The sequence below is a fragment of the Vidua macroura genome, chromosome 6 (assembly GCF_024509145.1).
Source record: "Vidua macroura isolate BioBank_ID:100142 chromosome 6, ASM2450914v1, whole genome shotgun sequence".
Lineage (NCBI taxonomy): Eukaryota > Metazoa > Chordata > Aves > Passeriformes > Viduidae > Vidua > Vidua macroura.
This window is the reverse complement of record NC_071576.1, coordinates 39691660-39719614: the sequence shown is the minus strand read 5'-3', so window position 1 is coordinate 39719614 and position 27955 is coordinate 39691660. Positions and strand designations below refer to the sequence as shown.

Below are 27955 nucleotides of genomic sequence, written 5' to 3'. Positions count from 1 at the left end.
CCTGCAGCTGGGGAATCCAACCCAAATTTGGATTCTGGGGAATCCAAACCCCGCAGAAGCTGGCAGTACGCAACAGGCAGGGACAGAGGATTTGGAAGACAGCTTTGTGCTTGGCCAAGTTGACCCCAGCCCTGTCCAGCATAAAGCAAGTGTCCACCAGCCACAAGGAACCCAGAGTGAGCAGGCTCCAAAAGCAAAATGGCCTCTGGAGCTCAGGAGCAGTCAAGGAAGCGGAGTGCACAAGTATTCTGTGAGGCTCTGCAACCTCTTGTGCCATGGGATAATGAGCTTAGGTGAGTAAATTACAGCCTTCCTGATCTCCCAGGCTTCCCTAATGAGAAGAGATTCAGGTCCACTTGCAACTATTCCACATATTGAAGACCTGCTGGAGCCAATGCCTGATCCCACAGGGCTGGCTACTTTTCCAGTTCACACATTCTTGGGCAAACCTTGCGTATTGTCTAACTTGACAATCATGTCTAATCATGTCTGACATTTCTTGATGTTGATCAAATTCTGCCTCTGCACAAATATTAATTTTAAAAGGTAAATTTCCTAGTGTTCCTGCTACCATCAGTCTGACTTATTGTACTGGGAAATGCATATTTTTATAATATATAGACCGTAAGTCTTAGTGTGGTGTCTCAAGCAACCTGAGATAAAGGAGAACACGGAGAGGAAATATGATTTATAAAGAATCCTCATGGTGATAGAAGTGGCATCAGGAACTTTTGTCTTGCACAATAAGCATCAGGATGCTATGAGAGCCACTGCAAAGAAAACAACCAACTGTGGAACATCTTGTAGGAAGAACCTAAAGTTCATTTCCTATTTAATCTGCTCAATTGAAGACAGATCCAAAATAGAGCTAAGAATGGTATAAAACCCCAAACTTCTGCTGATCTGTGTTCACTTCTCCTTCCCATGTAGAGCTGTAACTTTTAAGGTGAGTGGCAAATGCTATTTATTTTAACCAGAAACATTGTTGACTCACATCCCAAACTGCTGGCCACAGCAGCTGAAACATAATTCTAAAAATTAAAAAAAAAAAAAAAAAAAAAAATTAACCAGTCCATGCTTACAAGGCTGGGGCAGAAACAAATATGAAACCCAATTCTTAGAATACAGTTCAGTCTTTATTCTTGACTCTTGAAAAGAGATCACTATCTAGTCACAGCAAGTAGGGTTTTTTTCTTTATTGAATTTACTCTTGTTGATCCCTTCCTCCATCCCATACCCTAACCTCCCCCAAATTCCTATTTTAATTAGTGCTTTTACAATTTAAAAGTGTAAGTATCGATTCAGGGAATCTCTGCAAACTGTGAATAATTTTATGAAATCTCTTATACAACAGTTTTCAGATCTTAATGAAGTCTGGCAGCTTTCTCATGCAGAACAGCATTATGCATTTTCTGGACCAAGGACGTTAATTGATGACTGCTGTAATGTAATCCCATTCAAACAGGTGGTGGGTGGACTGGAACTACAGCATTCTTCCAGCTTTTTTGGAAAAAAAAAAAGATTTTCCACAAGACCAAAGGAAGTGATAATGCTATTGTATCATAGAGCTCAAAATAATTGGAATACTGACAGAATGACACAGACTCTTGTCTATGAAACAAGGGAGGGGTATATTTTTGGCTGCAGGAAAAAGAAAACACACTCTGAAGGTGCTGGAGAAAATAAAGACTGCTTGATTGTGAAGAAAAAGCCAGACTGAGGGAGTGTCACATCAGAAGTTACCTGCAGCTCCTTCTGTTGGGCAAAAAGACACTGACCTAATTCCCATGGAAACAATAGAGATTTCCATAATTGTTTTGGTCTGGACCAACATACATTTGTGTTGTCCTGACAGGAACTGCATTAGAACCATTTACACAGGCTTTGCCTTTTTGCCATATTATTACCATCTTCCCAACACTCATCCTGGAGCTATGAAACTGCTGTCCCATTGCCCAAACTCTACAGCTGCTTCAGTGCAGTCTCTTGGGAGTGCTCAGGTTCTGATATTTACCTGCTTACCTGCAGGGACTGCTGGCAGAAGTAAGTGTTCAGGAAACACTAGGCCACAGGCAATGCCTGCACACTGTTCAATTTGCAAACCAGAAAGACAAATCCCCTGTTTTACAATTCAAAGCACCAGCTAAACATCTACCAGTTGGATCATAAGGACTGTAAATCAGCATTCCCAGGCGATGTGCTTTTCATGTAGTTTGAAAACATTACTGACGAGATCACAACAGGCAAGTATCTCATATCAATTTTTATTATTATAAATATTATATTGGAAGAGAAAGGATGGTGCTACACATCTGCTTCCTTCTGCTGCTATTTGGCATCTTCTTTCTTGGCTCCTGCTGCTATTTTCAGGGGTTCTGGAGCTGGACGATAGGCAGGGAATGCCTCCCACGGGCTATTCAGATCAAACTTGCGAAATTCCTGAGCTAACTCCACAGGCTCTGCCACCACCCGTTTGACTTCATCATCATACCGCACCTGGAACAGCACAAAGGACACAGGCCAGTCATCTGCACCCTGCTCCTGCAGCACGTCTGCTGTGCACAGTGAGCCATTACTGACCCAGACCACCCTCTGTGCAGACAACTCTACTTCCTATCCATGGGAAAACCACAGGCCCACAAGCCTCTGCCGCAGCTGCAGTTCTTCTCATTACTTAACAAGAGCTCTCTAGATGCTACTGAGATCTCTGGAGTGTCCGAGAAAACCTTCCTCTTTGCTTTGCTACGATGCCCCTTTGGTGTCGTGACTAAGCACCCAGAATTAGGAGCACCCACCCTAACAGTCCACAGGAAGTTCACGTGCAATAGAGCATTTAATTTGTCATTTGACAAAGGAATTTCTCCTGAGTCACTGAAGTAAGATGGCCCACCCTGGGCCTGCATGGCTGAGGACTACATTCATGAATCTTTATAATATGGCACTTCTGTGGTTTTAGTTGTTCTAATTTTTAGCCTAACACTCAGAACAAGGGGAGAAAAAGAAGACAACCAGGATGGAATCCAGACACTTCTGATTGGCTTCCTTTATCCTCACTCTGCCAGTCCAGATCTCTGAACCTCAGCTGAGGAGGTGCTGCCTTATCCTTGCTTGCAAGATTTTCTTATTTCTACATTTCTTAAAACAGTCTGTTTTTTGCAGAACTTGACTGTTTCCTTCTGAGACTCTATTCAGTTTTAACACTGCACCAAATATACCTGCTTCTACAGGGCAGTCATTTCAAACTAGACAGATACCAAACACTCTCATTTCACCTGTGGTGGGCAGACAGAGGTAAATGGTAAACAGCAAGAGTCAGTTTAATCAGAGTTTTATAATCTGGGCCTACAAACACACAACAAAGTGAAGTTCCAACGGAATCAAGAAGAGTTCAGTCTTTTACCCTTCTAGACATCTCAGTTTTGCAGTGAAAATTTTAATCTTCCAGAAAACATGCTGAAAGCAGAAGCACTTCCTCTGCCTGACAAGTATCTCTGGTATACAGGATGTAACATTTGCTCAATTTCTCCAGCCTTATTATGGATGATATTTTGTGTGATAATTCAAATTTCTATGCAGATTTATACAACTCCTCTGGAATACAGACAAGTAATTGTAAAGCAGTCACATCTTTGTACTGGAACTCAGAAAAGAGCATTGGAGAGATCTGGTAAGTTTAGACATGACTGTCTCTCCTACCTCCACATAACCAGAGAGTGGGAAGTCCTTCCGGAATGGATGGCCCTCAAACCCATAATCTGTGAGGATTCGCCTTAAATCAGGGTGGTTGGCAAAGAAAACGCCATACATGTCCCAAACCTAAATGAAAGGAAGCCAAGTTAGTTGAATTGTATTTGAAAAAAATCCAAAAACATGCATGTGTTATGTCCATAAAATTTCAGTTACGTGCCTGGCTTTGTACAGTGCCAGCAAAACTGATGCAGGAATTCATTCAAAAGCAATTCAGACGCCATTTTACCTCCCGCTCTGAGGAGGCAGCCAGGAAAACACTTCTTTCTTCCTGAGGGTGTTGGGGAATCATTTTAATTGGGAAAATACAGCCTCTCTCCACAAAGACTCTGTTCCCAAGCACACCAGCACTCACCTCTCTTTCATACCAGTTTGCTGCCTTGTGCACAGGCACTGCTGAGTCGATGGGTGTCAGCTCATCGGTGTACGTCTTCACACGGATCCGGCTGTTGAACCGCAGCGACAAGAGGTTGTACACAATCTGAAGCAGAGAACAGGCAGCATTTATGGATCTCCTTGCAGTACACCACTGCCTAAGCAAAGCCACATAAGGACCATTTCAAATATTCTTTATGAGCAGGATCGCATTCAGCACTTCAGAGCTGGCCACTACAAGACACTCCTACAACTGAGGTTCCAACAGCTTATCACTTTGATTCTTAGAAGTGTGACAAAAGCTATGAGAGACTTAAGACATCATGACTGATGACAGAGAAATAAAGAGAGATACTAAATCTTAAAAAGAGACACTACTGGAGGGATGGAAACACTTGACAATGGTCTGTCTCAAAGAAAATGGCCATCAATCACTCTTGCAGCTACTATCAGTGGGAAAAAGCTAAGAAAAAATACACTTAATTTTCAGCAAGAGAGTTGGATACCAGGGAATGTTTCCAACTTCTATGGTGATGAAGTCTAGTACAAAGGCTGTTTATGACATACTACAAGCAGATTGAAAAGAAGATCCCAAAAATTCATAAGGAATTTTAAAGCCTTGTTTGATACTGCCTTGGTGACTGGAAAAGATGAATAAATTAAGTTCTCTATTTCTATTATTTCTATGAATCTACTACCTTGATTTTTGAAAGAAAAATATTGAATGAAAACAAATTCAACTTCTTCAGCAACTGAAGCCCTTGGACTTCAAGAATTCTATCTACAACTCTCAAAATTTTTTCTCACTGCCAGAAACCAAAGAAAGTGGTCAGAGCTGCAACAGCACCCACAGCCATCAACACTTGTGAAGCCCTCCAAGTACTGCACCTGTGAGCAGTTCCTACCTCAAAGCGGTACTGCCGAGACGGGACATCAACAGCAGTCAGGTCTGCCAAGGATTTGAACTGGGCATTGGTGTGATCACGAAGGAAGGTCAGGACAGGAATGATCCCATCTGGATGGATCAGAAGTTCCAGCTCATTGAAACAGGTCACCTGATGAAAACAGAACAGTGGGAAGAGCATGAGTACAAACACCAACAGGACCAAACATGATGCTGATTTCAGGAGAACACTCGAACAAAGAGACACAACAGACACAAAAAGGCATCAGATCAAGGGGCTTAAAAACAGCAATACTTCTCCTGGAATTCTGACCATTTTTCTTCCCCAAAACTGCTTCTCTGAACAGGTAACAAAAAAGTGGTGTGTTCACCGGATCCTGTCCCACCACAAGAACAATTTCTTGAAAAGCACCTACCTGTACTTGCTGGATATACTTGGGCAGAATCTCAGCCACATACTCTCCAAAAGCACATAGCTGCTTCTGCTCTACTTCATTTTTTGGTCTGACAGTAGCTAAGGAGAAAAATAAAGTTTCCAAGATTATGACAGGGAATACAGAAAGCTACAGAAAGAAGAGTAGTAACTCCCTTTAACCAGTCTAGCTGTCTGTCAGAAACTACGCTATAGCAACGTCCTTGTGTTACACAAAAGATGGAACTAGGTACTTTGATAATGAAGGGAATTTGTATCAGTGCTAAAATTTTGTCAACTAAGAGCAGCATGAATTGTCCAACAAGATGATGAAGAAGTAAATGGCCAGATGAAAAAGAGGGCAGCAGAGATGACAAAACAATCTGAACTTAGGAATCGTGCATGTCATTCAAGCTGTGTCTAGAAAGGGCCTTGTTTTCTGGGTTTGCTGGACGTGTCAACATCTAAGCAAGGCCCTGGTAATCAAAACACTCTAGGAACTCACATTGTTGGGGTGGGTTTTTTCACTGTTACAACTAAAAGCCCTTAAGAGTCAGGGCTTTTAGGCAGCATATGAAGCTGTTGCCCAGGCACAGCTTTGCACAGAAAAAGCAGGCTTGGCCTTGCATGTGAGAAAGGATGCAGACAGGAACCCAGAGCAAGCACGGTTACCAAGACAGCCACTTTTCTGCGCAATTGGGGTTTTCAGGTGACCGGATCAACCCTTTCCCGACAAGCTCGCTAAAGCGGTTCCACCGCCCGGGAACGTCCGTGGGCCGCTTCGGTGCCCTCCCGCCGGCCGGCAGCGGCACAACCGCACGCCTCGGGCCCTCTCCGCCCCCCGCCCCCAAACCGGCCCCGCACTTACGGCGAGTGTCCGCGGCGGAGCTCCCCGCCAGCCGGGCCCGTGCCGCCGCCGGTGCCGCGCCAGCTGCGGAGAGAAACGGACACGTCTCACCGACCACCGCCAACCGCCCGGCCCGGCCCGCGCCCCCGGTACACCCCCGGCACAGTGCCCGAGCCTCACCTCGCAGCGCGGCCCGCGCCAGGCCCCGCGCCGCTGCCGCCCACATCCCGCCGGGACACGGACGGGCAAGGGCACGGGGCGGAAGCGGAAAGCGCCGCCACCGCCGCTCTTCCCCCGGGGGCGGAAGCGCGCGAAGAGCTTCCCGGGGACGGCTCCGGGTCGGTGGGCGGAATCGGCGAGTACCCGGCGGCGCCTGGCGCAGGGTGAGGGCCGGGAGCAGCCGCTGGGGCAGCCCGGGGCGGCGGCATGAAGGGAGGCGCCGCAGGTGGGTGCCGCGCGGCGCGGCCGGGGGGAGCGGCGAGGCCGCCGGCCCGGGGACGGAGCAGCGAGCGCGGGAGGTGCGGGCGCGGAGGGCGGCGGACCCCGGCAGCCCCCGGGCTGAGCCAGCGCTGAACCTTGTGCGGCCCTGGGAGGGAATCTGCGTTTCTCCGAGGGTCAGCCTCCCTTCCTGCCTTCTCCCCGCCCCGGACCGTGGGGTCGCTGTAAGTTGTGCTTAGGGGTTCCCCGATCCCGGGCGCCGCCGTGGCATCCCCGACCCTGTCAAGAGCAAGGAAAGAAGGAAGCTGGAGCACAAGTCCTATGAGAAGCGGCTGAGGGAGCTGTGTTAGTTTAGCCTGGAGAAAAGGAGGCTCAAAGATGACCTTATCACCCTCTCCAACTGCCTGCCTGAAAGGAGGGTGTAGCCAGCTGGGGGTTGGCCTCTTCTCCCAGGCAACCAGCGACAGGGGAGAGAACACAGGCTTAAGCTGCAACAGGCGAGGTTTAGGCTGGACATCAGGAAAAATTTCTTCACAGGAACGCTGATTAGAGACGGGAATGGACTGCCCAGGGAGATGGTGGTGTTGCTGAAGGTGTTTCAACACCTGAAGGTGTTTCAGACTGGATGTGTCACTCAGTACTATGGTCTGGTTGACATGGTGGTGTTCAGCCATAGGTTGGCATCAGTGGTCTCAGAGAATTTTTCCAGCTTAAGTGATTTTGTGATTCTGTGAAGGAGGTGTATTAGGTGTGGGTTAAACCACTGTCACTGATAGCTAGGCCTATGGAATGCATGGAGCATACGGTTTGGCTTTATGGGATAGTTAACTGTCCTGTATGCCTCTTTCTTTATAGCCGAGACACCATGCTTGCAAAGGGGAGCTTTGTCTGGGTGTCTGCAAGGAAGATGTGAGATTTGCTTAGTCTTTAGCTGCTTCTAGGCATTTCTTTTGTGGCCTGGCATCAGTCCTCTGGGAGTTGTGCAGGGCAGTGTGGGCAGGTAGTTCTGCCATGCCAAGGGGGCAAAGTAGTTCATCTGTCCATATCCTGGTGCTCTGTGTGGTCTCTTCTGCATTCTGGGCTGAAGCTCCTAAGCACCTTGACTGTAGGGATAAAGAGCTTTAGCCGAAGTGGAAGCCAATTTGCAGGATAGGCTCATGCTTCGTAAAGTTGGAAAAATAGTACTGATGTGTTCTATGCTGACTGCAGTTCCTCTATCTCTTATAGACTAATATATAGGTACTTTTCAGACGGACCAGAACTACTCTAAAATCGAGATTAGAGTGTAATTAAGCAGAGTATCACCAGAGATGAGATGGACTTGTCGAGCCAATTAGGGATGTAGACACTACTTCTCATGAACAGAATTGGAGCAAAGAACTTAGGAGCCCTCCTGATCAAGCAGAGTAATTGTAAGAAAATGCATGTTTGACAAGATAAACCATGGAAGAGTAACTAAGAATCTGCTGGAGAAAAAAATCACATCTTCATGAAACATTGTTCTTGAAATAATGTTCATTATTAATTGAAGAAATTTCTGATATTAGACACCATGGCTGGAAGTTCAGTTGTAAAAATAAGTCTAAAGTGAATGCAGGTAGGCAACTGTTCCTAATGCTGCCAAGAGCCATGGTAAAAATGAGCTCCTTGCTGTAGTAGTCCTTCTGTGTTTCAGAAGCTTTTCTGACCCACAAACTACCTGGAGCACTACAAACATCCATGGTACCTGCTAAGAGGTGTTTTCTTTTAAATTTTGATCCCCTTTCCACTTGGGAAGCAGTGACTAACAACATCTAAAACGTTGTTTTGCATGCTGAAGTTGACTGGCACATTAACAAACAGCATAACCATCAGTTATCTCATTTGGTTGGCTTGAAGGACTGGTGGTTATGTCAGGCCAACATCTCGTGCATCTTTTTGGTAAAAACTAGTTCATCTTGATACAGATTCATCATTGGGTTTTGACAGTAATTAACACCTCCTGATGATATGAACCGCTGCCTGTGCTCTTTTTTAGTATGATGCTGTAATCCTTTTCACATCTAGTCCAGCTATGCTGCTGCTGCTTTTTTTGGCTTTGCAAGTTTCCTAGGGCAGTTACTGGACTTTCCGCTTGAATAACTTGCTGCATTTCTTTGTGTCAGTAAAATGAGTGGTGAACAGATATGCACGTCTCCCAGCCCTGCTGGGACATGATGTTCACTGTACTGGAAGTTTGGTATATATTATAATTTTAATTATGCCAACTTCTCATTTGCTGTTTGAGATTCTGAAGCTCAAGCACAAATTTCTGGCTGTGCTATTTATGTTAAGTCTAAAATATGCTGGACTCTTACCAATATGTTAGATTTTTCCCTGTACCCTGAAGTACTGCATAATCTTGTTAGTGGTGACAGAAAGCTGTATAATTATTGTGATTTTACAGATTGCTGGAGGTCTGATTTGTGCAGCACCATGGACTCGTCAGAAGAGACTGGAGGCTCCTCTGCAGAAGAAAACTACTTTGTGAATTACACCTTCACTGACCGCTCCCACTCAGGCCGCGTGGCCCAGGGTATTATGAAATTATGCTTGGAGGATGAGCTCTTCGCCGATGTTACAATATCAGTGGAAGGCAAAGAATTCCAGCTGCACCGTTTGGTCCTCTCAGCTCAGAGCTGCTTTTTTCGTTCTATGTTCACTTCCAACCTAAAGGAGGCCCACAACAGGGTGATTGAGCTGCAGGATGTCAGTGAGAGTGTCTTTCAGCTCCTTGTGGACTATATTTACCATGGAACTGTAAAGCTGAGGGCAGAGGAGTTGCAGGAAACCTATGAAGTGGCAGACATGTACCAGCTGACTGCCCTTTTTGAAGAATGCTCCCGTTTTCTGGCCCGTACGGTGCAGGTTAGAAACTGTCTGCAGGTCATGTGGTTGGCAGATCAACACAGTGACATGGAGCTCTACACAGCTGCCAAACACTGTGCAAAGTCACATTTGTCTCAGCTGCAGGAGACAGAGGAGTTCCTACACCTGCCTCTCCGCCTGCTGACAGACATCCTTACAGGTAAGGAGTTCTTGAAACTACCTAGGATGTGGATATACAAAGAGACTTTCAGAGTCTGATCAGGTAGTGAATGAAATAGATGGAAAGGTACAAACTTTCATAATAACTGTCTATTCAGATTATCTAAGCAAGGCAGAGCAAAACATTCTGGACACCTTTATCAGAAAAAGCCCCAAACTATTAATTGTTACTGGACATGAAACAGCTAAGCTATAGAAAAGGGACATACAGGATGCTGGAAATTCACAGCAGTTCCTGAGTCAACAGGTTAGAAGTGTTACACATTTTTTAAACCCAGCTTCCAACAATTTGTTGTAATTTTGTTTGCATTAAAAGTAAAACAAAGAAGCATTGGCTTCACCATTGGAGTGGTGAAGGCTCAGCACTCCAAAAATACACATCTTATGAAAGTATTTTTTATCCCTTTAGCTCATAACCATTTAACATAGTAATGCAATAACTCAACATCTGTAAGAAGGCTTGAGCACATATTTTAGACTATTTTAGTGTTATTTGCAATTGTATATAATTGTTAGGATTAGTTAGGCACTCAGCTGACTGAAATGGAACAATACAGTAATTGCCCTTCTTATAAAGTTAATAGCCTTCCATGACTCAAAGTTGTAAAGGACCCATCAACACACAAACAACTTAGTCCAGCTTCCACCAATCCTTAAAGATCTGCTGCCCTAGTAGGTACCGTCAGTACTTGTTAACCTCTCCAGGAAGCTGCATCACAAGCCCATTCTTCTGCAGTAATGTATCATTGCTAGAGGAAGCAAGAATGTAGAAGCAGCTCATACATCAAAATGTGCCTCTTTCTTGCTTTTAATTACTCTTTCTAACTGAGTAACTAACGAGACATTGTGTGTCATGTGTTTTATATGCAGTCGCAAAAATAAACCTATCATGACTGGCTCCTTTGGAACACTGGCAAATCTATCCATGAGATTTAAACTAGACTTTAGAATTGATGCTATGCATATGAGAGTCTTTACAGATATTGCATTAAATTATCTCTATTGCATCTAAAGAAATCTACAGTCAGGAGCCTATTGAGTATTTGTACTGATAGCTCAAAAACTGTGATAAACTTAGAGTAATTTTGATAACTATCTAGCTAAAGTTTTTAAAATAAGTCACAAGTTCATTTAAAAAAACATCTAAAATCATGAAATAAAACTGTAGAGGTCAATCACGTTTAATTTCCTAGGGATTCCACATAAAAAACAGTTTTAGGACTATGGACTTTAGCAGTTGTGGTCCTAAATTAATACAATTGCTCAGTATAACTTTTTTCCATGCATTATCTATTTTCATATGTAGAATCACATTACTAAGTATTTTTGCCACAACTTAGCTCATAAAATGGATTAAAATCCATTAATTACTTCCCTATTAAAATCCATTAATTATTTCCCTACTGCTGGTAGGAAAAATCCTTTTATTTTGCCTTTCCTTCATCTTTGTTTAGTTAATGGGGAATTAAATAGAGGAAACTTTTAGTGGCAAGGATTAAAATTAATTTAATAAAATAGCAATTTATTAAGTTTACCTTCTGTTGCACTCTAGGACCAATTTAAAAAAAAAATTCTATTTAGGCACTACGTGTGATGGTTAGCTTATGGGAATCCTTTTAAACAGAGTTGAAATATCTGCTTTTGTGCCACACTTTTTCTGCTCCCTTCCACTATAGAGAAAAGCATTGGAATTTGTCTGGTGCCATCAGCATCATTGAATTCAGAGTTTGTCATGAGAACAGACTACAAAATCAGAGTCTTCATAGGGAAGCTTCTCAATGAACACAGGCATAATTGCTGGCTTTCAAACTGGAAGGAAATACCTAAAATCTTTTAGGTAATGTACTGATGATGATGATGATGTAAGACTTTGTGGTTTAACCAAAACTTCCAGTTACATCTCGAAAGAGATTTAAATCTGATGCATTCTCTGGAATGTTTCTTACTGTCACACAGCTAAAAAAAACTCTAGTAGCTCATTGGGGATTTCCAGATGTTAAGAGGATAGCAGCAACACCAGATGTTCAGTCATGAGGGTCAGCTGCCTGACAGTGCTCAGACGTATTTTGTAGATGACTTTTGTTAGACAGGTTTCTAGGACCAGCCAGAAAGAAAGGCAGGTGCTGAGATTCTCAAGAACAGAATCTTTTCTGCCTAAATGATTAAATAAGAAAGTATTTGTCATCATCACACAGCATGTAAGTTCTCTTTCCTGTCCTATTTCTCTTGGTCATAGATTCCTGAATAGATTGCTGAAACTCATCCAAAGTGCTTAAGATCTACAGCTGTTCTCCTACAGTTACCCAAATTAATTTAATGTATTGGGCTGGCTGGTAGTGCTGATCATGCCTGACAAAATCTATAAACACCTCTGTCTATTTTTCGTCCCTAGAAAGTAGGTTTTGTGGTGGGAGTGGGGGGGAGGCAGCCACAGGAAAAGGGTGTTCCTGTGTACATACACCTTTTCTAGATATCATAAATGCCGTTCTGTCCCCGAACTGCAGATGGCGTTCCATGTTCTCAGAATCCAACAGCTGCCATAGAAACCTGGATCAACTTCAACAAGGAGGAGCGAGTGGGCTTTTCAGAGACTCTGCGATCGAGTCTGAAGGTATAAAAAGACCTTATGTTCTGGGGCTGATGTGGCACTTGCTGGTTTCACACTTCTCAGGGCAGGGTATTTTGCTCACAGGTCTGACTTGAAAGTCACAAAACACGAATGTCATTGAAATTCATGGTGCTTGTGAGAGGTTACTTTCAGTGTCATAAACAGCAACCCCACTGACAGCCTTTTTTTCATTTAATCTGAGTCTGCTTTCATTGGTAATTGGAGCAGTGCCACAAATAACTTATTTCACCTCAGTTACCAAATAAACTGTTCAGAAATCTGTTTGACATTTGCCTTGTAACAACTGTACTCCGTCAGTGATGTAACTTGCCCTTATCTAAATCATGAGCCCTTGTATTCCAGTGACATGTGTGGCTATTTTACTGTGTCAGATATGAATGGTATCTTGAAAAGGCCTTGAGGCTCTGAATTCTGAATGTTCTAGGGTGGCAGGACTTGGGAAGGAGGTTATACAACTCAGGCCCACAGGTGGGTCCTAAACTGAAAAATTCAGTCTTGAGCGTCACTGATGTTTGTGTGAACAGATCTAATTTTGCTGACACACTTCTACTTTCGCTCAGGTGATTGGAGAAAATGTTCACATCTACCTGATTGGAAAGGAGTCATCACGTACACACTCCCTCGCTGTCTCTCTGCACTGTGCTGATGATGACTCCATCAGTGTGAGTGGCCAGAACAGCCTGTGTCACCAGATCACCGCGGCCTGCAAGCACGGTAGTGACCTGTATGTCGTTGGTGGCTCCATTCCACGGCGCATGTGGAAATGCAACAATGCGACTATAGATTGGGAATGGTGTGCTCCTCTGCCCCGTGACCGGCTCCAGCACACCCTCGTCTCTGTGCCAAGCAAGGATGCAATATATTCACTGGGGGGGAAAACTCTACAGGACACTCTCTCTAATGCTGTCATATATTACAGAGTACGAGACAACGTCTGGACAGAGACCAGCCAGTTGGAAGTGGCAGTCTCTGGAGCTGCAGGGGTGAACCTTAATGGTGTCATTTACCTGTTGGGTGGGGAGGAAAATGACCTGGACTTCTTCACCAAGCCCTCTCGGCTCATTCAGTGCTATGATACCAACACAGAGAAATGCCACGTGAAGCCATACGTACTGCCTTTTGCAGGGTGCATGCACGCTGCTGTGCACAAGGATGTGGTGTTCATTGTGGCTGAGGGGGATTCACTGCTCTGCTACAATCCCCTGCTGGATAGCTTCACCCGGCTGTGCCTCCCAGATGCCTGGAGCTCAGTACCATCCCTCTGGAAAATTGCCAGCTGCAATGGCAGCATCTATGTATTTCGTGACCGCTATAAAAAGGGCGATGCAAATACTTTTAAACTTAACCCAGCCACCTCTGTTGTCACAGTCACAAGTGGCATCAAAGTGCTGCTCACTAACCTGCAGTTTGTCCTGGCCTAAGCAGGCCCAGTGATAGACAGCAACAGTGTCTTGCTGTGCTACACCTACAAGCCTCAGCACCAGTCCCAATTACTACAAGCTCACAACATCCAGTAAAGACCCCATCCTCTGTACCTGTGCAGAGGAAGTACAGGCTTTCTGACTGTGGACCTATTCTTTTACATAGCACTATTGAAACCATATTGAACTGTTGTATCTTAGATTTCAGATGGACTAAATACTATTACTTTGATTCCTTGATGATAAGCTGCTTGCATTTGAGGCCCAAACAGCAGCAAATGGCTATTTTAGCCTGGAACAAATCCACCACTAAAAAAATCCTGTGGCATATGGAGAACATTCTCCGTGGCCCAGACTGCTAGTTTTAACTGCCTAGGAGACTGCGTGTTGCTGCTGTGTCAGTCACAGAGTTAGACGTGCACTGTGTCCCCCAGGGATGCCCCCATTTAAACATTCCTGTGTCCTACTGCAGAAGGAGGGCCTGGCAGACAGATTCCAGAACTGACCCCAGGACCCTTAGGTTACATTCAGCACTTCTCCTAGAGGAGTGGTAACCAACTGAGTACTTGCTTACTGCTCTGTCATCACCTAGTATAAAGAGAAGAGGGAGATCATTTTTAGAGCATTGACTTCCTTTACTGTACAGGAAATTCCCACCTGTAATTATAACATAGTGTTGGTGAAAAGACAGGAATAAGATCGCTTCCTCCTATCCCTCTCTGTTGGCACTGTAACCCTTTGGGTAAGAATCTGAATAAAGTCTCTACTGAGACAAAGTATTTTGTTTTTTTCTCTTTGCTTCAAATACAAATATTTTTGAACTTCCTGTGGATTGCAATTCTGCTCAGCACTGATGTGTAGAAAAAAACTATGGGGCTCCAAGAGATCTAGGATATTAGCCATAAGGAAAGAAAGCTTTAATGAAACAGCCCTATTTCCCCTTTACTGTAAAACGTTCTTTATTGATAGTCAAGAATGAAAACCCTTAAGCTTTTGTTAGATCATAAAAACTTTTTTTATAGCAGCTGAAATGAGGATTTTGATTCTGATTTTGATTCGTTCTTACTAATTTATGCAGTTCTCCCAGTGATCATGTTCCTGTGAAATTTCTCCAGGACCTGGACTTGCTTGTGTCGAATGAGGATGTGGGGACGAATCCTGGCAATGGCCTCTATTGCTTCCTGAGGGCTCCAGTGATGCAGCTGAAAAGGCAGAAACCCAGCAAGTGAAAATTCATTCCATCTTTGCACCAGTTAATGGAACCATCCTGGAGGCTATGGGCAATATTAGAGGTGTTAGAAAGCTTGCTGCTGCTTTGTCCCTTAGGTTTACTTGATGTTCCTCTCAGAGAGGCCTGCAAGCCACACATTCATGAAATGAGTCCCTCAGTTACAGAGGAATGGTTGCTGCCTGTATCCTCCACTTTCTGTCTCACTCACTCTTCCTTCTTGTTGTGAACAGTTTCCTGTCCTAGCCCTACTAGACCAGAGCAAAAATGCAGCTTGATTTTTAATTTTTTTTTTAAACTCTACTGGTAGTCCCATTGCATTTCAGCACTTAGGGAGAAAGTTTTCTTTTCAACAGTAATGGAAAATTTTCTAGGGAGCTCTTAGTAACACCAAGGGAAGAACCCACAGGTGGGATTTTGTTCTTAGTGCTGGCTTCCCCAGTTGGGTTGGTAGAGGAACTCAGAAAACAAGTCAGTTCTCTTGATCCTGAATTGTATATGGAAAAGTGTAGGAAGGCTCACCGCTCCAGTGAACCAAAGATAAAATAAAAACAACAAAAACGTATGTTTATCTGCTAAGTGAACCTACATTCATGAGTGACTTGTTATTCCCACCTCAATCTGTTCCTCCACAGAAAGAATTAAGAAAAGCAGAATAATTCAAAATTTGCATTTGCATTCAAAACAAGGTAAGTTTGAGACTTCTCTTAAAATGGGTGTCCAAGCTCTATAAAATCATGGAATATTAACCTGTACATGCTCAGATGTCCTGAGCAAAAGTAAACTATAAAGGTTGTCTGCATTTTATTTCCATTTTTAAATGAAAATTCACCCCATTTAGCAGAGACTCCTGACCTGAATTAAGTATGCTGCCACCATGGTGGCACTGCGGGAGCGTCCTGCCTTGCAGTGCACATAGACGCTGTTACCATGGGCTCGGTGTCTCAGGATGAACTCCACGCCCTTGTGCAGGTTTTCCAAGGTGGGGACTCCTGTTAGATCCACAGTGCTAAGACGCAGTTGCTCCACTCCCATTGCCTCCCATTCCTGTAACAGACATAGCAGATTTGGTCACTGAACTTTTGGGTTGGTTTTTTTACTGAAAGAAACTCAGAACCTGTTGAGACAGTTGGGAAATTCAGAGAGGCTGTAAACAGACTTTGAACATCAATCCTTCAAATCAGATGTATGAAAATTTCAGTCCTGGTCATCAGAAGGTAGTAGTTAAAGGGGACTGAAAAAATATGTTTCAGCTAAAGGAAAAGAGGGAGGTTGGGATCTCTTCCCAACCCAAAGGCATTCCTGTATAGTGATGTATGTGGGTTCCATGCTTCCTGTCTTTCCCTGCCACTGCAGCAGCAGTTCCCTCGCATGTTCACGTTTTACTGGTTTGACATAGTTTTTTATGTCGGCTTAGGTACGAGTAGTCCCGGCTTTGCTGCCACAGAACTTGGCGGTCGCAGCCGGGATGACGGCAGGAGGCGGCTAAAGCCTCACCTGTGCCGGGACAGACTGCGATGAGAGACCGGGCCGGGGGGGGGGGCGGGACGGGGGCGGAGGGACACACCAGCAATCCCGGGGCTCACCTGGGGAGAAAAACAGAGGAACCGGGTCTCGTAGTCCTCAGTGAGGGTGACCACGCCGCGCACGTTCTCCTCCGCCACCAGCTGCGGGCACAGGCACCGTAAGGGACCTCCGATCCTCTCGGCCCGGCCCGCCCCGCTGTGCCCGCCTTACCCTGCGGATGCGCCCCCGCAGCGGCAGCGCCCCGAGCAGCACGACCTCGTCGATGCGGTGGAACCAGGGCCGGCGGGACCCGGGCAGCCGCGCCCGCGCCACCGTGTACAGCAGCGACGGGTAGAAGAGAAGCCGCGCCGCGCCGGCGCCCAGCGCCTCCACCACCCCCATGCGCGCCGGGGCCGCGCCGCGCCGGGCCGGGCCGGGCCGACGGGCGGGGGACCGCTGCGGACGCGCGTACCGAGCGTCACCGGCGGGGACACCCACAGCGGGGCCGGGCCGCGGGCGGGAGGCACCCGGCAGGGCCGGAGCGGGGCGGGGCCGGGCGGGGCGCGGCAGGGCCGGCGGAGCGGGGGGGGCGGGCGCACCGCCCCGGCCCCCCCACGCCGCGCCCGCCGTGGTCTCTCCCGGAAGCGCCGCCATCTTGCAGAGCCGGCCCGAGGCGGCGCAGGGAGCGGAGCGGGGCGCGGGCGGATCCCGGGGCAGGTGAGGGCGGCGCCGCCGGGAGGAGCTCGGGCCGCGCACGGCACGGCAGGGACGGCACGGCAGGGACGGCGCGGGGCCGGGCCGAGCCGAGCCGGCGGGAAGCGCGATCCGTCTCGCGCAGGTAACGGCTCCTTGCCCCTTCTCCCCCGTTGCCCGGCGCTGCCGCCGCGAGGCCGCTCGTGCCGGGCCGAGGCGGCCGCCCCGCTCCGGCCTGTGGGGGAGCCGCCGCCGCCGCCCCGTGCGCGCCATCCCGGGGCGGTGCCGCCCCGCCGGGAGCCCCTCCGGGGCCCGGAGCGGGAGGCTGCCGGGTGTCGTATCTGATCCGAGCGCTGACAGCGCCGCGGGCGGCGGCGGTGGCGCTGTGGGTGCGAGCTCGGCCCGCGGCGGCGGCGCCATTGGGGGCGGGGGGGCTGCGGCGAGGCCGGGCGGACCCGGGGGCGGGGGAGCGGCTACCCCGGGCTCGGCCGCCGTCAGCCTGCCGGGCTGGGCGCCCCGGGCACTTAGAGGAACCTGGGGTGCGGTTGCTATTGTCGTCGGTATGGTGCGGGTCTGTCCGCTGGAGCAGTGAAATGCGTGCTGGTGCACCAGGGGTGGAGGCGAGTCAGGCATACGAGAAGCACGATCAGGGAAATTGAAGTTCAGGTCACAGTGTGAGGATTTGCAGTCCTCAAGTATGAGAAGGCGTGACAGACACTACTGGAATGAAGCAGGAAGAGGAATATAAAAACCAGGAGAGACGGAGCGTAAAATGGATGATAAATACGTGAAGAAGAGTAAAGGTTGATAACAGCATGCTTTATTAATAGGACTGTTACGAGAAGGAAGTTGAGAATACCTTAGAATACACTCCTTTACATTCCTGAGGAATTATGGCCCAGACATTTTCACCTTTAAGGCACAGGCATTCTCTTCTCCCAGAAGTTGTCAGGGAACATTTTTCAAGCATTGCAGCTTTCTTGTATGTCCTGCTTGAGTGTGGTCGTTGGGTGTGTTTCACCAGTTCGCTGGATTTAGAAAAGTATTTGGTGGGGATTTATATCATGAAGCACACCCGACTTCTAGCTTACAAGAGCTTGTGTTTTCTGACTATCTTGAATTTGTGTTTTTATTTTTTGTGTATCTCTGTCCTTTCTTACTCTTTGTACCAGTGATCACAAAAATTGCTGAACTCTTTCCTAGTGTATTTTGTTGTCTCCTCTATTGTTTTTCTCTAGGTTAGTTCATCAGATAGATTTTACTGCACTGACTTGGCATTGCACAGCCATAATAAACCTATCGCATTTTTATTCTTTTTTCCATTCCCCTCGGCTATGTTCTTGGGATCTCTGCATAACATGAAAAACTGTATCTTCCTAGAATTGTGTCTGAACCTAGGTCTTGAAGAAGCAGCATTGTTGGAAATACTGCTGCTGTAGTAGATGTTTAAAATTAATCCATATGTCTTTAGGTTGAGCTAGGAAATGTTAGAGTGGGTACAGCTTGCATCTAGCAGCGTAATATGTTCAGTTGCATTCCTGCTGATGAAGAGCCCCCAGGACAGGAGCACAAATCTTATACCTGCTCAGAGATAGGGGTGCACATGTATATACTACTAAAATTCCTAAATAGGATTTTTTAAATATGGTGATGTAAAGAATTATTTTTTCTTTAGATGGTTACTGTTCTCTTTCAGCCTCTGCTCACATTCAAAATTATTGCTGATACTTATTTTGGGAAGGTGTACGCTATTCTGAGGAGTGTATTCATCATTTCTGAATGATCATTCTTGCATAGCTGTCTTTATTCTGGTTTTCCTTTCCCTGTCTTAAGTTTCTAATGTTACATTGGGGAAAATCAATGCCTGATCCTAACTGCTGTGTTACATGTTTTCCCTTTTTGTATCTGTTTGTTTTTTTTTTTTTTTAATAGGTAACAAAATAATTGATGCAAGCCTAGGACATTCTGTTTACATGCAAAAGAAAGCAGGAACACAGCATCTACAGAAAAGCAGACGATTGAAAAGTGACTGTTCTGAAGTCATGAACACTAAAACATGAAGATTTATGTTTTAGGTAGTTTTGTTTTGAAAATGAATTACCTACAAAGTGAGAAGAATGTATCCATCTTTCACTATGGGAGATAGGGTAAAGATATCCATAGTAGTACTACTGTGTACTTCTTACTGTATCCATGTTTCTGCTAGGCCTCCAAAACTTGATGCACTTGTAGGGATTATCTTTGAATGGCAGGGGGAAGGTTCTTTTAGTTTTTCTGCTACAAGTAGGGGTTCTGAAAACATGCTCCCTGGCACCACTCCTCTAAAGGGGAAAGCAGGAAATGTGGCAGGATCATTGATATACAATAGTTGTCTATCTCATTAATAATAAATCCATGCCTTGCCAAGTAACCTGTACATCAGCTGAAGAATCATTGGTTGAAACAAAATATGATGCTTTGAAATAAGGGAAATATTTATGATGTTGTGTAAATTTTCTTCTAAAATCACTAACAGTATCCTGTATTGGTTGAATTTCATAAAAGTTGGATGCTTATGTGATTCTTAAATATTTAGATTAACTTTGAATTAAGTAAGATTCTACCTGAAATCCAGTATCTAATTCAGCTTATTGGGAAACTGGAAGCAGGTTGCTTCTCAACTATTTCTTGCATATTTTTCTGGAATGTGGCTGTTCTATTGATCATCAGTTACTGAGTCATCTGCCACAAATTTCTTCAGAGTGCCCACTCTGATTTTTCCTTTAGTGCCTATTTCAGAGTAGGTGGGAAGTGAGACAAATTGTCATAGTTTTTGAGATTTCCTGGTTATTAGCCTTTAGCACTAAGATCCAAGAACCCACTGTTCTGGCTGTTGAACTGGAGGCTGTTCTGAAGTGAATATGTCCAGTTTTTCAAGATGTAATGTGAGACAGCTGCAGTAGTCAAATGCACTCAAATCTATATTTCTGCTTTCTTGTTTTTCAGTCTTGCCATGAATGTCTGAAATATTTTATTTCTATCTGGGCATGTTTAGTATTGCTTGTCCTTCCAAGACTATGTGCAGAGTTATTCAATGCCTTCAGGCAAGAAGGTATGATTTTTATCCATTGATCAGATATTCGGCAGGAGAAAAAAATAATATAGAAGAAAAGAAGACTAAAATATTTCAGTATTTATTAGAATGGGGATTGTAAATTGAGGAAAGTTATCTAGGGCCTCTAGTGGGTATTTCCCAAAGTATCACAGAGCAGGATCTTGAGTGGTGATCCTGTTACAAGATTCCTTGAGGCAACAGAGATCATCTTGATTGGAAAAAGTAACCAGTCGTTTTACTGCCTTTCTTCCAGTCATCAGAGATACTTGTTACATGAATAAATGCAAGAATGCAAAATACCACATTTTCTGCTATTGTTCTCTACAACAGTATTTTATAAAGATGCCAAGACACTTTGTGTTTGGGGCATAAGAATGAAAAGAGAGAGCTTTAGCATTCACATTTCAAGAGGAGATTTCCCAAATATCAACTGAACATCTTGTTTGCACCTGATGTGAGACTCAAGCAAATAGAACTAAAATACACATTGGGTCAAAGCTGCAGTGCCACTTAGTCTTGCAAATGCTTTGCTGTAGGGAGGAATAGTTCACGAGTGAGCGGTGATGGACAGAGCAGGCTTATTTGTGTGACAGCAATGGAGTGCAGCACAGTCATCATCCCAAGGAAAGGAAGTCATCTTTGACATACTGAGTAGCTTCAAACTTCCAGCTGTCTTAGCTCTGTGCTAAAGAAAATGCATCATTGCTAGATGAATTCAGGATGAACAATGAGCAGCTAGATGGCTGAACAGAAATCTTCAGGAGTTTCCAACTCTTAGTGAAGAATTTCAGTTTAGATTATGTGGTTTGTGTCACAGGTATATGTAAGTGAAAGTCTTATGCCAGAAGAGGAATCCTTGTCCACAAGCTGTCTTGTCTGTCCCATGTATGCATGTTACCTTTGTATCTTGAGTATCCTTAATATAGCATGGTTTGTCTTCTTGTTTTGTTTTTAGAAAAAGTTTGCTGGCTTACTGACTGCTCTGTTAGAGGCAGAGTGTTAGTGGCAAATTGACAAACTGCAGGTTTTGATAATGAGTCTTTACCAATTTAGAATAGATTTATGACTGATTTAATGGCTTGGCTTGCAGTGGTAAAGTCCCAGGTAGATTTAAGATTATCTAAACTGGGCTTAAAACCATACTGCTCTGGGATTTTTACATTGGTTTGACTAAATTGCTTGTAATATAGCATGGAATAACTAGCTTGAGTATTGGTGAAATCCATGCAAATGAGCAAGCAGTTTGATTTCTTTGTCCTTTTCAGCAGCACACCTCAAGGAGATCTTGAATGAGCATGTGGATGAGAGGATGGGTGTTTGTTGAATATCTGATGTCAGGTGTGGTATCTGGCAGGCTTTCCTTCGCAGAGCATTTTTTTTAATGCTTGCATGCTCTGTGTTCTCTCAGAACTGGATGCTCTCCCAATTAGTATAAGAACCCAGGTGACTGTCTTACATTGTTTTTACTTTAAATTAATTTGAGCTTTTCAGGACTGTGGCTTCTTTTTTTCACCCCTATCAAAACTGTCCTTTCCGGTAGTTTTCACTTCTGTCTACTGGCTGTTTTGTACTGCATCTTTCACAAAAATAACATAGTTGTTATCCACTAGATTTCAGTATTTCACATGTCAAAGTAAAATTATTTTCCTTCAAACATTATTTAAAATTCAGGCTTTCACTGAACCGATGCATATCCTCTGCTAATTTTGTCCCAAACTATACAGTTCGAAAGATATTTCAATGTAGGCATGCAATCCACAAATCTTTTAGACTCTGTTGGAAAGGGAATATTCATGTCTGCTTTTTCCAAAGCAGAGGAGTTTGTAATTCAAATCAAGCACTTAGCAGACAATGTCCAAGTCTACATACAAAAAAAAAAGAAAAAACAAAACAGTAGCATCTATCTTAATATATGTAGAGATTTGCAGGATGGACACCAGGCATCTTATTATCTCTGCAAAATCTTACAAGATAGACTTTTGATAAATATTTCTGCAGAAGGCAATGAAATATTGATCTTTCAGGAAGATAGAATGTATTTTGAACATCACATCTAGGTTTTGCATTTTGTGTAGGCACAATACAGTGTAAAAGTAATTCTCTAATTTGTAGTTTTGTATTCCAAAGCAGAGCACCATCTGAAAATATTTTTTTTGCCTACTTACCTGTATTTCCTTGTTATTTGTCTTCAAAAATTTTCTGTTCTGCATTTAAAATTCTGAATTAAAAAATACTTGGATGACAGGTCAACTTAGTGATGAGTTGTATTTCTTCTTGGGTTTTTGTTGGTTGTTTTCTCTTGCATGTGATTGTTCAATGACTACAGTGTGGAGCACAATTGAGGTTGAGCTGAAACAGTAAAAATTCCTTGCAGGGTCCTAAGTCACATTAGAAGTGATACCCTTGAAAATATCAATATGCAAAAGCTTTTTGGGGAAGAAAAAGATACATGTATTTACTTAAGATTTATATTGAGCAGTTAAGATTTGTATCTGAGCAGTTTTGACTGCTCAGAAATCCATGATTGTATGCATTGGAGACTTAGGAAGAGTTTAGTGGGTTTTTTCTGATACTTATGGACTAAAGCCACCCATGTTACACTCTGAATTATGCATTCAGTGCCAGAATTTGATCACTATCAGAGACTGGCTGTAGGTGGTACTGTCTGTATGTCACAATGTGGAAGCTGCTATGACACTGTCTGATGCAAAATTTACTTTGGAATTTCTTTGGGTTTAAAATTATTTTTTCATTTAATTCAAGACTAAGTTAAATGGGCAATTCAAGACTAAGTTAAATGGAGCAAGACTAGGACACGTATTCTTGATCCTTATTTGTAAGAAAAATAATTTAGGCTGTGCTTAGGTATAGAGCTAATTGTGCATATGCTGTTATCTTCCTGAATTTGCAGGGAGCCTAAACCATTATCTCAGTAATGAGAAATTTGAAAAAATATTGGGATTGTTTGTTTTAATGCCAGCACTTTTGTGTCTACTTGCACATGACATTAACAAAACTCCCTGACTAGTGTGCTTCTCCGAGTTCTGAATTGGCTGCTGCATTCCTGATACAGCTGGAAGTTGCAACTTCCACTAACTTGTATGAAAGAACTTTCCTAGTAGCTCCTGTAAAGTAGTTTGGTATCACCACATAAATGTGAGATACACCAAGTAGAAGCAATAGGCAGCAGCATGCGGTAATAAATCATTTATGAATAATGATGCTTTTTTTATATAAATGAAGCTGCTTTTGAATTTGCAAACTGTCTTACTTGTGTACTAAAAATAAAAATAGACTGTGCCACTTCAATAGTTTTTGTAGGTTTTTTTTCTCTGAAGACTTATGGTCTTCAATTAGACTTACTCTGCTCTTTCTGTGTCAGAATGTGAAAGGGGTGGGGTGGCTGGAGGGAGAAGAGGATGCAGCACAGAAGCGCATTTCTTCTGTTTTTAAGAAGAATGCATAGGAAAAGGTTTAGTGTTTAAACACTGGCAAAAAGGACTACAAGGATAGCAGACAAGATATGGCAGGTCACCATAGTAATTAGTGTCACCCAATGAAAAAGGTCATGCTTCCTGGTTTAGGACAATACTTGAAAAGGGAGAAGGGTTTAAAAGATTTCTGTAATTCAATTTGGGCTGGAGGGGGGAGAAGGTCAAACCAAGAACTTAATATGTGGTTGTGTGTGTCCAAAAGCAATAAGGAAGACTTCACTAGTTCAGTAGTTATTGAAATGTTGGTGGTTGTGGGGATTCCCTGGGAGGAAGGAAGATTTTTGTCTTGTTTCTGAGTAGCTGGCCAGATTTTGTTGGTGAATAGTGTTAGATGTTTGTGTGTTATTAAGGTGGGTGCAAGCAAAGTGGAGTTGGAACTCATTTTAAATCAGTAACTCCTTTAGGTTTGTATGCTTTAATTATTTTCTCTCCTTGCACGGTGTGACAGTGAATGAGGGTGTGTGTAAAGGAACTTGTCTTAGCAACGGACTCTTTCAGAGACCATGTATGGCTAAAGCAGTTCGGCTGGTTCAGCTCCTGCTCCTCCCTCTCGGGGAGCTGAGCAGAATCTCTTCTGCTGAAAGGGTTGTTCCACTTTCTGCTTTCTATATTTGTCCAGCAGAGCACACTGGCTCACCAGGCAGTGTGGCTGGCCTGGTGGGCATTTGCTGAGCAGAATTGAGAGCCAGGGCTTACAGTCTCTGTTATGTCCATCTGTCTGTCTGTCTCTGCGTCTCTGGGTACAACTGGTGTTCCAAGTGAAAGGCAATCTGTTTGTTGTTGTTGTCTTTTTTGTAAACTGCAGTTCATCCAAATTTGGGAGTCTAGGGACTGGAAATGGAGGAGTTGTCTTGCAGGGGCAATTTGTAATGGATGACAGTGGCATCAGAAAGACACTGATTTAACCTCCAAAAGAGCTGCTGTCTTCTGGGATGAGGATTTTAATCTCCCTTCCTGCTTTGGGGAGTGATTAGCCAAGGCCTGTATCCTTCCATAAAAGGTCTGTTGTCACTGTCTGCCTTGAAGATTAATGAAAGCTAGATCCTGTCCTGGAAGATCTGAGTGCTGTGTTTGCTTGTTATGGGCAATGGGGATTAATGAGGAGCTAGACCCTGGCCTGCCTAGTTTGGAATCAGGAGTTGGTGTTCAGGGATGGAGCTTGTAGGAAATACCTTGTTAGGAAGGGCTGGAAACTTGCAGCTAAGCCTTCCGTGACTGTGTGCTTGCATAAACTTTGTATTAAGGCACTGCACACATTGGAATTACTATTCACAATTGTTTTTTTTAAATAGTAGATCAGTTGAACAAATAGTGCAGAATGTCTGTTAGCTGCTACACTGTAGTAAACTGTTGATACAATCTTCGAGTAGCGGAAAGGTGCTCAAAATAGTGGCAGCAACTGAATACACTACTAACTGTGGCAATAATTTTTTGAGAGGGAGAAAGAGGGCAATTGTTTATACGGTACTTTTTCTAAATTTCAAGAAATACTGTCCCCTTAAAATTTCTGCTGTCTTTTGAATATCTTTGGAAATAGGCATCAGACTTTTGTTTCTGGAATTTGAGAGAGGAAAACATTATTTCAGTTGTGAAATTGATTTTAGCTAGAGTCTGCCTTTTTTTTTGAGGACCATGTTCCATAAATTCAGTTTGAATTATTTTTCTTTACTACCACTGCAGTGTTCAGTGTATTTCTTCCTGAGAGAGCTGTGTGTCTCTTGTATTTGGAAGAAGGACATTTTGGAGGCAAATTGGTGGATCTCAGTTGCCTGGCAGTGTCTGGATTGTACTGATGTCTGCAGGCAGGGACCTGTCATTGATATGTGACAGAGGGTCATCTTCTTGAACTGACTGAACTCAAGCAACTTAGTTGTGTGGCTGTTTTCTGATCGTTCTTTGTTTAATGGAGACACACTGCAGTAGTTTTTTTCCCTCTTCATGTGGAAATTCTACATAATCTGTTGCAAATATGTAGCCTGTGGGATGTTAAACTTGTTACCTGAAGTATCTTGGTATTTTGCCTAATTCCGACATCCTCTGCTAGAATTAGGTCCTCTATCTGCCTGTCTTCCCACATTTCCACTTGCTGACTCCCTAGCTGACAACCTTTCATTTATATGAGTTACCAGTTAAAAGCAATTCTTGGTACTGTTTGAGGCAGTGATTGGAGTTTTATGATTCCTCAGCTTCCAAGTGTTTTCTTGTAGCATACTCACCTTTTCCTCCAAGTAGTTGTGGAGCGGGAATATAGTTAGGCAGTTTCAAAGGCCTCTTGGAAGTACACTATTGCATGTTTAAAAGTACTGTGTGTCTGTTCTGTGAAAGATGCCATGATAAATGGATAGAACACTGAATAAATAATAAATATATGTGCACCAAAGGCATTTGAGTAGTAGAAGGGCACTGGGGAATTTCAATCATGCCATTTTGTTGGAATCTCCCTAAAGGCAATATATGAGAAAGTGACATTGTTCAGAACTAAGCCAAGCTGTCAAGACAGGAAATCTTGTTTGCCATATATGCTTTTGTGTTTAAGGGAGAATACCCAATAATCCATTGTATCTTGACTGTTACCCTCTCTGCAGAAAAGGTTTAATCAGGGTACAAGTCAAATGAAAAATTAACTTTTGTCTAATGTCCTTTGAAGGTACTGAAATTCCACAGGAAGGCATGATTTTTTATTTTCTTCTTGCCCTACTGGTTTTTTTTAACAAAAGTAAGCCCTTTTTAAAAATACTATAATTATGCAGTTAAATAATAAAGTTATGTTATGGGTGGATGTATGGGAAGATTACAGGAATTTTGAATTAAGTCCAGTGTGCATTTCAAATTGATGAAACTCAAAACTAATGTTGTGAAGTATTTACAACTCCAGGAAGAGTAAATGAAAGTTGGAAAACATTTACTTGTGATTTTAAGAAATTAAAACATATTGTTTAATCAAGAATATGGAGTGACATGTCTCTAATATCTGAAACAGTTCACTGACAAAGAATTGGAACAGTGAAGGTTATTATATGGAAGGAGATGTATATAGTTCTTACTTAACAGAAGCAGTGGAAGCCTTGTTTATCACTTGAGGCCTTTAAAAAGGATCAATCAGTAAAGATTTAATTGTGTGAAATTCAGTACCTAAATCTGATGATCTAGTTCCATGAGTAATTTAAATGAGCATCTCCCAGTATTGCTCTGGAAGAGACTTGTGCCTCTTTTTGATGCATTTTTCCTTTTTTTTTGTGCTACCAAGAGCATCTGTGTGGTTGTGCAGTGAATTGAATCTAGGAGCATGTCTGGGTTAAAACTATTATTTTCCTGTTATTAGTAGTGGACAAGATCACACCTTGATCATTTCCTCTCTCAGGCTTGTTACACAGAGATGGGGATGGACAGCTGGTGAGGAAAGAGTTGTGCACTGTTCTTTTGGCAATAGCACCAGCTTAAACTGGATCTATAGCAGGAGTATCTCAGTCTATTCCTTTGTATTTCTTCCCCATTTCTATTGAATGTTTATGGAGAGCTCATATCCAGTCTTTTCAGTTGTATAGCCTGAAAATATTAAGTGAGAATTGTTTGCTTGTGTGGCCTGCTGGGGCACATAAAATTTGGTTCTAGACAGGGAAGTCCTAAATGCTGTCTTAACATACTTCTTAATGAATGCAGTATTTGGTACACACTGTGTTTGATGCTGCCCTGCAGAAAGCCTACTGTTCATTTGGGAAGAAATTGGTGAGGTTTTCTGATGTGAGGACAGAGAAAAAATTATGTTATACATAGACTGTCACATGTAAGGTTTTGGAAATATAAGGTGCCTCCAGGATCTAGGTACGAGGTATAGAGAATTCAGAAAGATAATTATTTTCTGTCCATTCTGCATGCTCATGAAGCCAAAGCTGTATTATAGCACTTGCTTCTGCCATAAAGTTTATGCAGTCTCTTCCTGCTAGCACTGGAAAACTGCTAGCAGGTGTCATACTGTGTCTTTCAGTAAAAGTGATGGAAATGAATCGATGGATGAGTGTATAAGTGAAGAACATCTGAAAATACATGCATCAGACTTCAAGCAAGTATTGAACCTCTAGCTCTTGGCAAAGTACATTGACA

At 43.6% G+C, this 27955-nt stretch overlaps 4 protein-coding genes across 12 annotated transcripts in view; 2 read left to right on the top strand and 2 right to left on the bottom strand.

Annotated features, from left to right (window-relative positions):
• Positions 1–2248: 2248 nt before the first annotated feature.
• NDUFS3 (NADH:ubiquinone oxidoreductase core subunit S3) lies at positions 2249–6551 on the bottom strand. The gene is made up of 7 exons (XM_053980203.1): positions 6466–6551; positions 6307–6369; positions 5443–5540; positions 5028–5177; positions 4103–4228; positions 3697–3816; positions 2249–2496 (listed from the first exon to the last, which is right to left on the bottom strand). The coding sequence occupies exons 1-7, from the start codon at positions 6509–6511 to the stop codon at positions 2329–2331; spliced, it is 771 nt and encodes a 256-aa protein (XP_053836178.1). The 5' UTR covers positions 6512–6551; the 3' UTR covers positions 2249–2328.
• A 33-nt stretch (positions 6552–6584) lies between these two features.
• KBTBD4 (kelch repeat and BTB domain containing 4) lies at positions 6585–14618 on the top strand. Of its 2 annotated transcripts, none has more exons than XM_053980202.1 (4): positions 6585–6668; positions 9149–9769; positions 12294–12400; positions 12979–14618. In XM_053980202.1, exons 2-4 carry the CDS (start codon positions 9178–9180, stop codon positions 13837–13839), a joined length of 1560 nt encoding a protein of 519 aa, XP_053836177.1. In that variant the 5' UTR covers positions 6585–6668; positions 9149–9177; the 3' UTR covers positions 13840–14618. The 2 variants fall into 2 exon arrangements, with proteins under 2 accessions (XP_053836177.1, XP_053836176.1); XM_053980201.1 differs by having other exon boundaries at positions 6641–6730.
• A 162-nt stretch (positions 14619–14780) lies between these two features.
• On the bottom strand, positions 14781–17033 carry PTPMT1 (protein tyrosine phosphatase mitochondrial 1). Its single transcript, XM_053980204.1, has 4 exons — positions 16805–17033; positions 16654–16734; positions 15923–16114; positions 14781–15041 (listed from the first exon to the last, which is right to left on the bottom strand). Exons 1-4 carry the CDS (start codon positions 16973–16975, stop codon positions 14910–14912), a joined length of 576 nt encoding a protein of 191 aa, XP_053836179.1. The 5' UTR covers positions 16976–17033; the 3' UTR covers positions 14781–14909.
• A 103-nt stretch (positions 17034–17136) lies between these two features.
• The window catches only part of CELF1 (CUGBP Elav-like family member 1), a 67802-nt gene continuing 56983 nt past the window's right edge, over positions 17137–27955 (top strand). For 5 of the 8 annotated variants that reach the window (XM_053980122.1, XM_053980121.1, XM_053980120.1 and 2 more), the window contains exon 1: positions 17137–17290. The gene's annotated coding sequence lies outside the window, so the exon portion shown is untranslated. Of the gene's footprint in view, positions 17291–17341; positions 17412–27955 lie in introns of those variants that run through there. The other 3 variants (XM_053980109.1, XM_053980107.1, XM_053980124.1) reach the window with 3 other exon arrangements.

What these genes read in the sequence shown, in the direction of transcription:
- NDUFS3 (XM_053980203.1), bottom strand. Translation starts at nt 6,511, where the DNA reads ATGTGGGCGGCAGCGGCGCGGGGCCTGGCGCGGGCCGCGCTGCGAG. An exon ending in GGCGCGGGCCGCGCTGCGAG is followed by an intron (nt 6,370 to 6,465) that starts GTGAGGCTCGGG and finishes TTCTCTCCGCAG; the next exon opens with CTGGCGCGGCACCGGCGGCG. An exon ending in AGTATATCCAGCAAGTACAG is followed by an intron (nt 5,178 to 5,442) that starts GTAGGTGCTTTT and finishes TGTTTTCATCAG; the next exon opens with GTGACCTGTTTCAATGAGCT.
- KBTBD4 (XM_053980201.1), top strand. An exon ending in GCTGACAGACATCCTTACAG is followed by an intron (nt 9,770 to 12,293) that starts GTAAGGAGTTCT and finishes CCCGAACTGCAG; the next exon opens with ATGGCGTTCCATGTTCTCAG. An exon ending in CTCTGCGATCGAGTCTGAAG is followed by an intron (nt 12,401 to 12,978) that starts GTATAAAAAGAC and finishes ACTTTCGCTCAG; the next exon opens with GTGATTGGAGAAAATGTTCA.
- PTPMT1 (XM_053980204.1), bottom strand. Translation starts at nt 16,975, where the DNA reads ATGGGGGTGGTGGAGGCGCTGGGCGCCGGCGCGGCGCGGCTTCTCTTC. An exon ending in TGCGGGGGCGCATCCGCAGG is followed by an intron (nt 16,735 to 16,804) that starts GTAAGGCGGGCA and finishes CTGTGCCCGCAG; the next exon opens with CTGGTGGCGGAGGAGAACGT. An exon ending in TGGCAGCATACTTAATTCAG is followed by an intron (nt 15,042 to 15,922) that starts GTCAGGAGTCTC and finishes CTGCCTTTTCAG; the next exon opens with CTGCATCACTGGAGCCCTCA.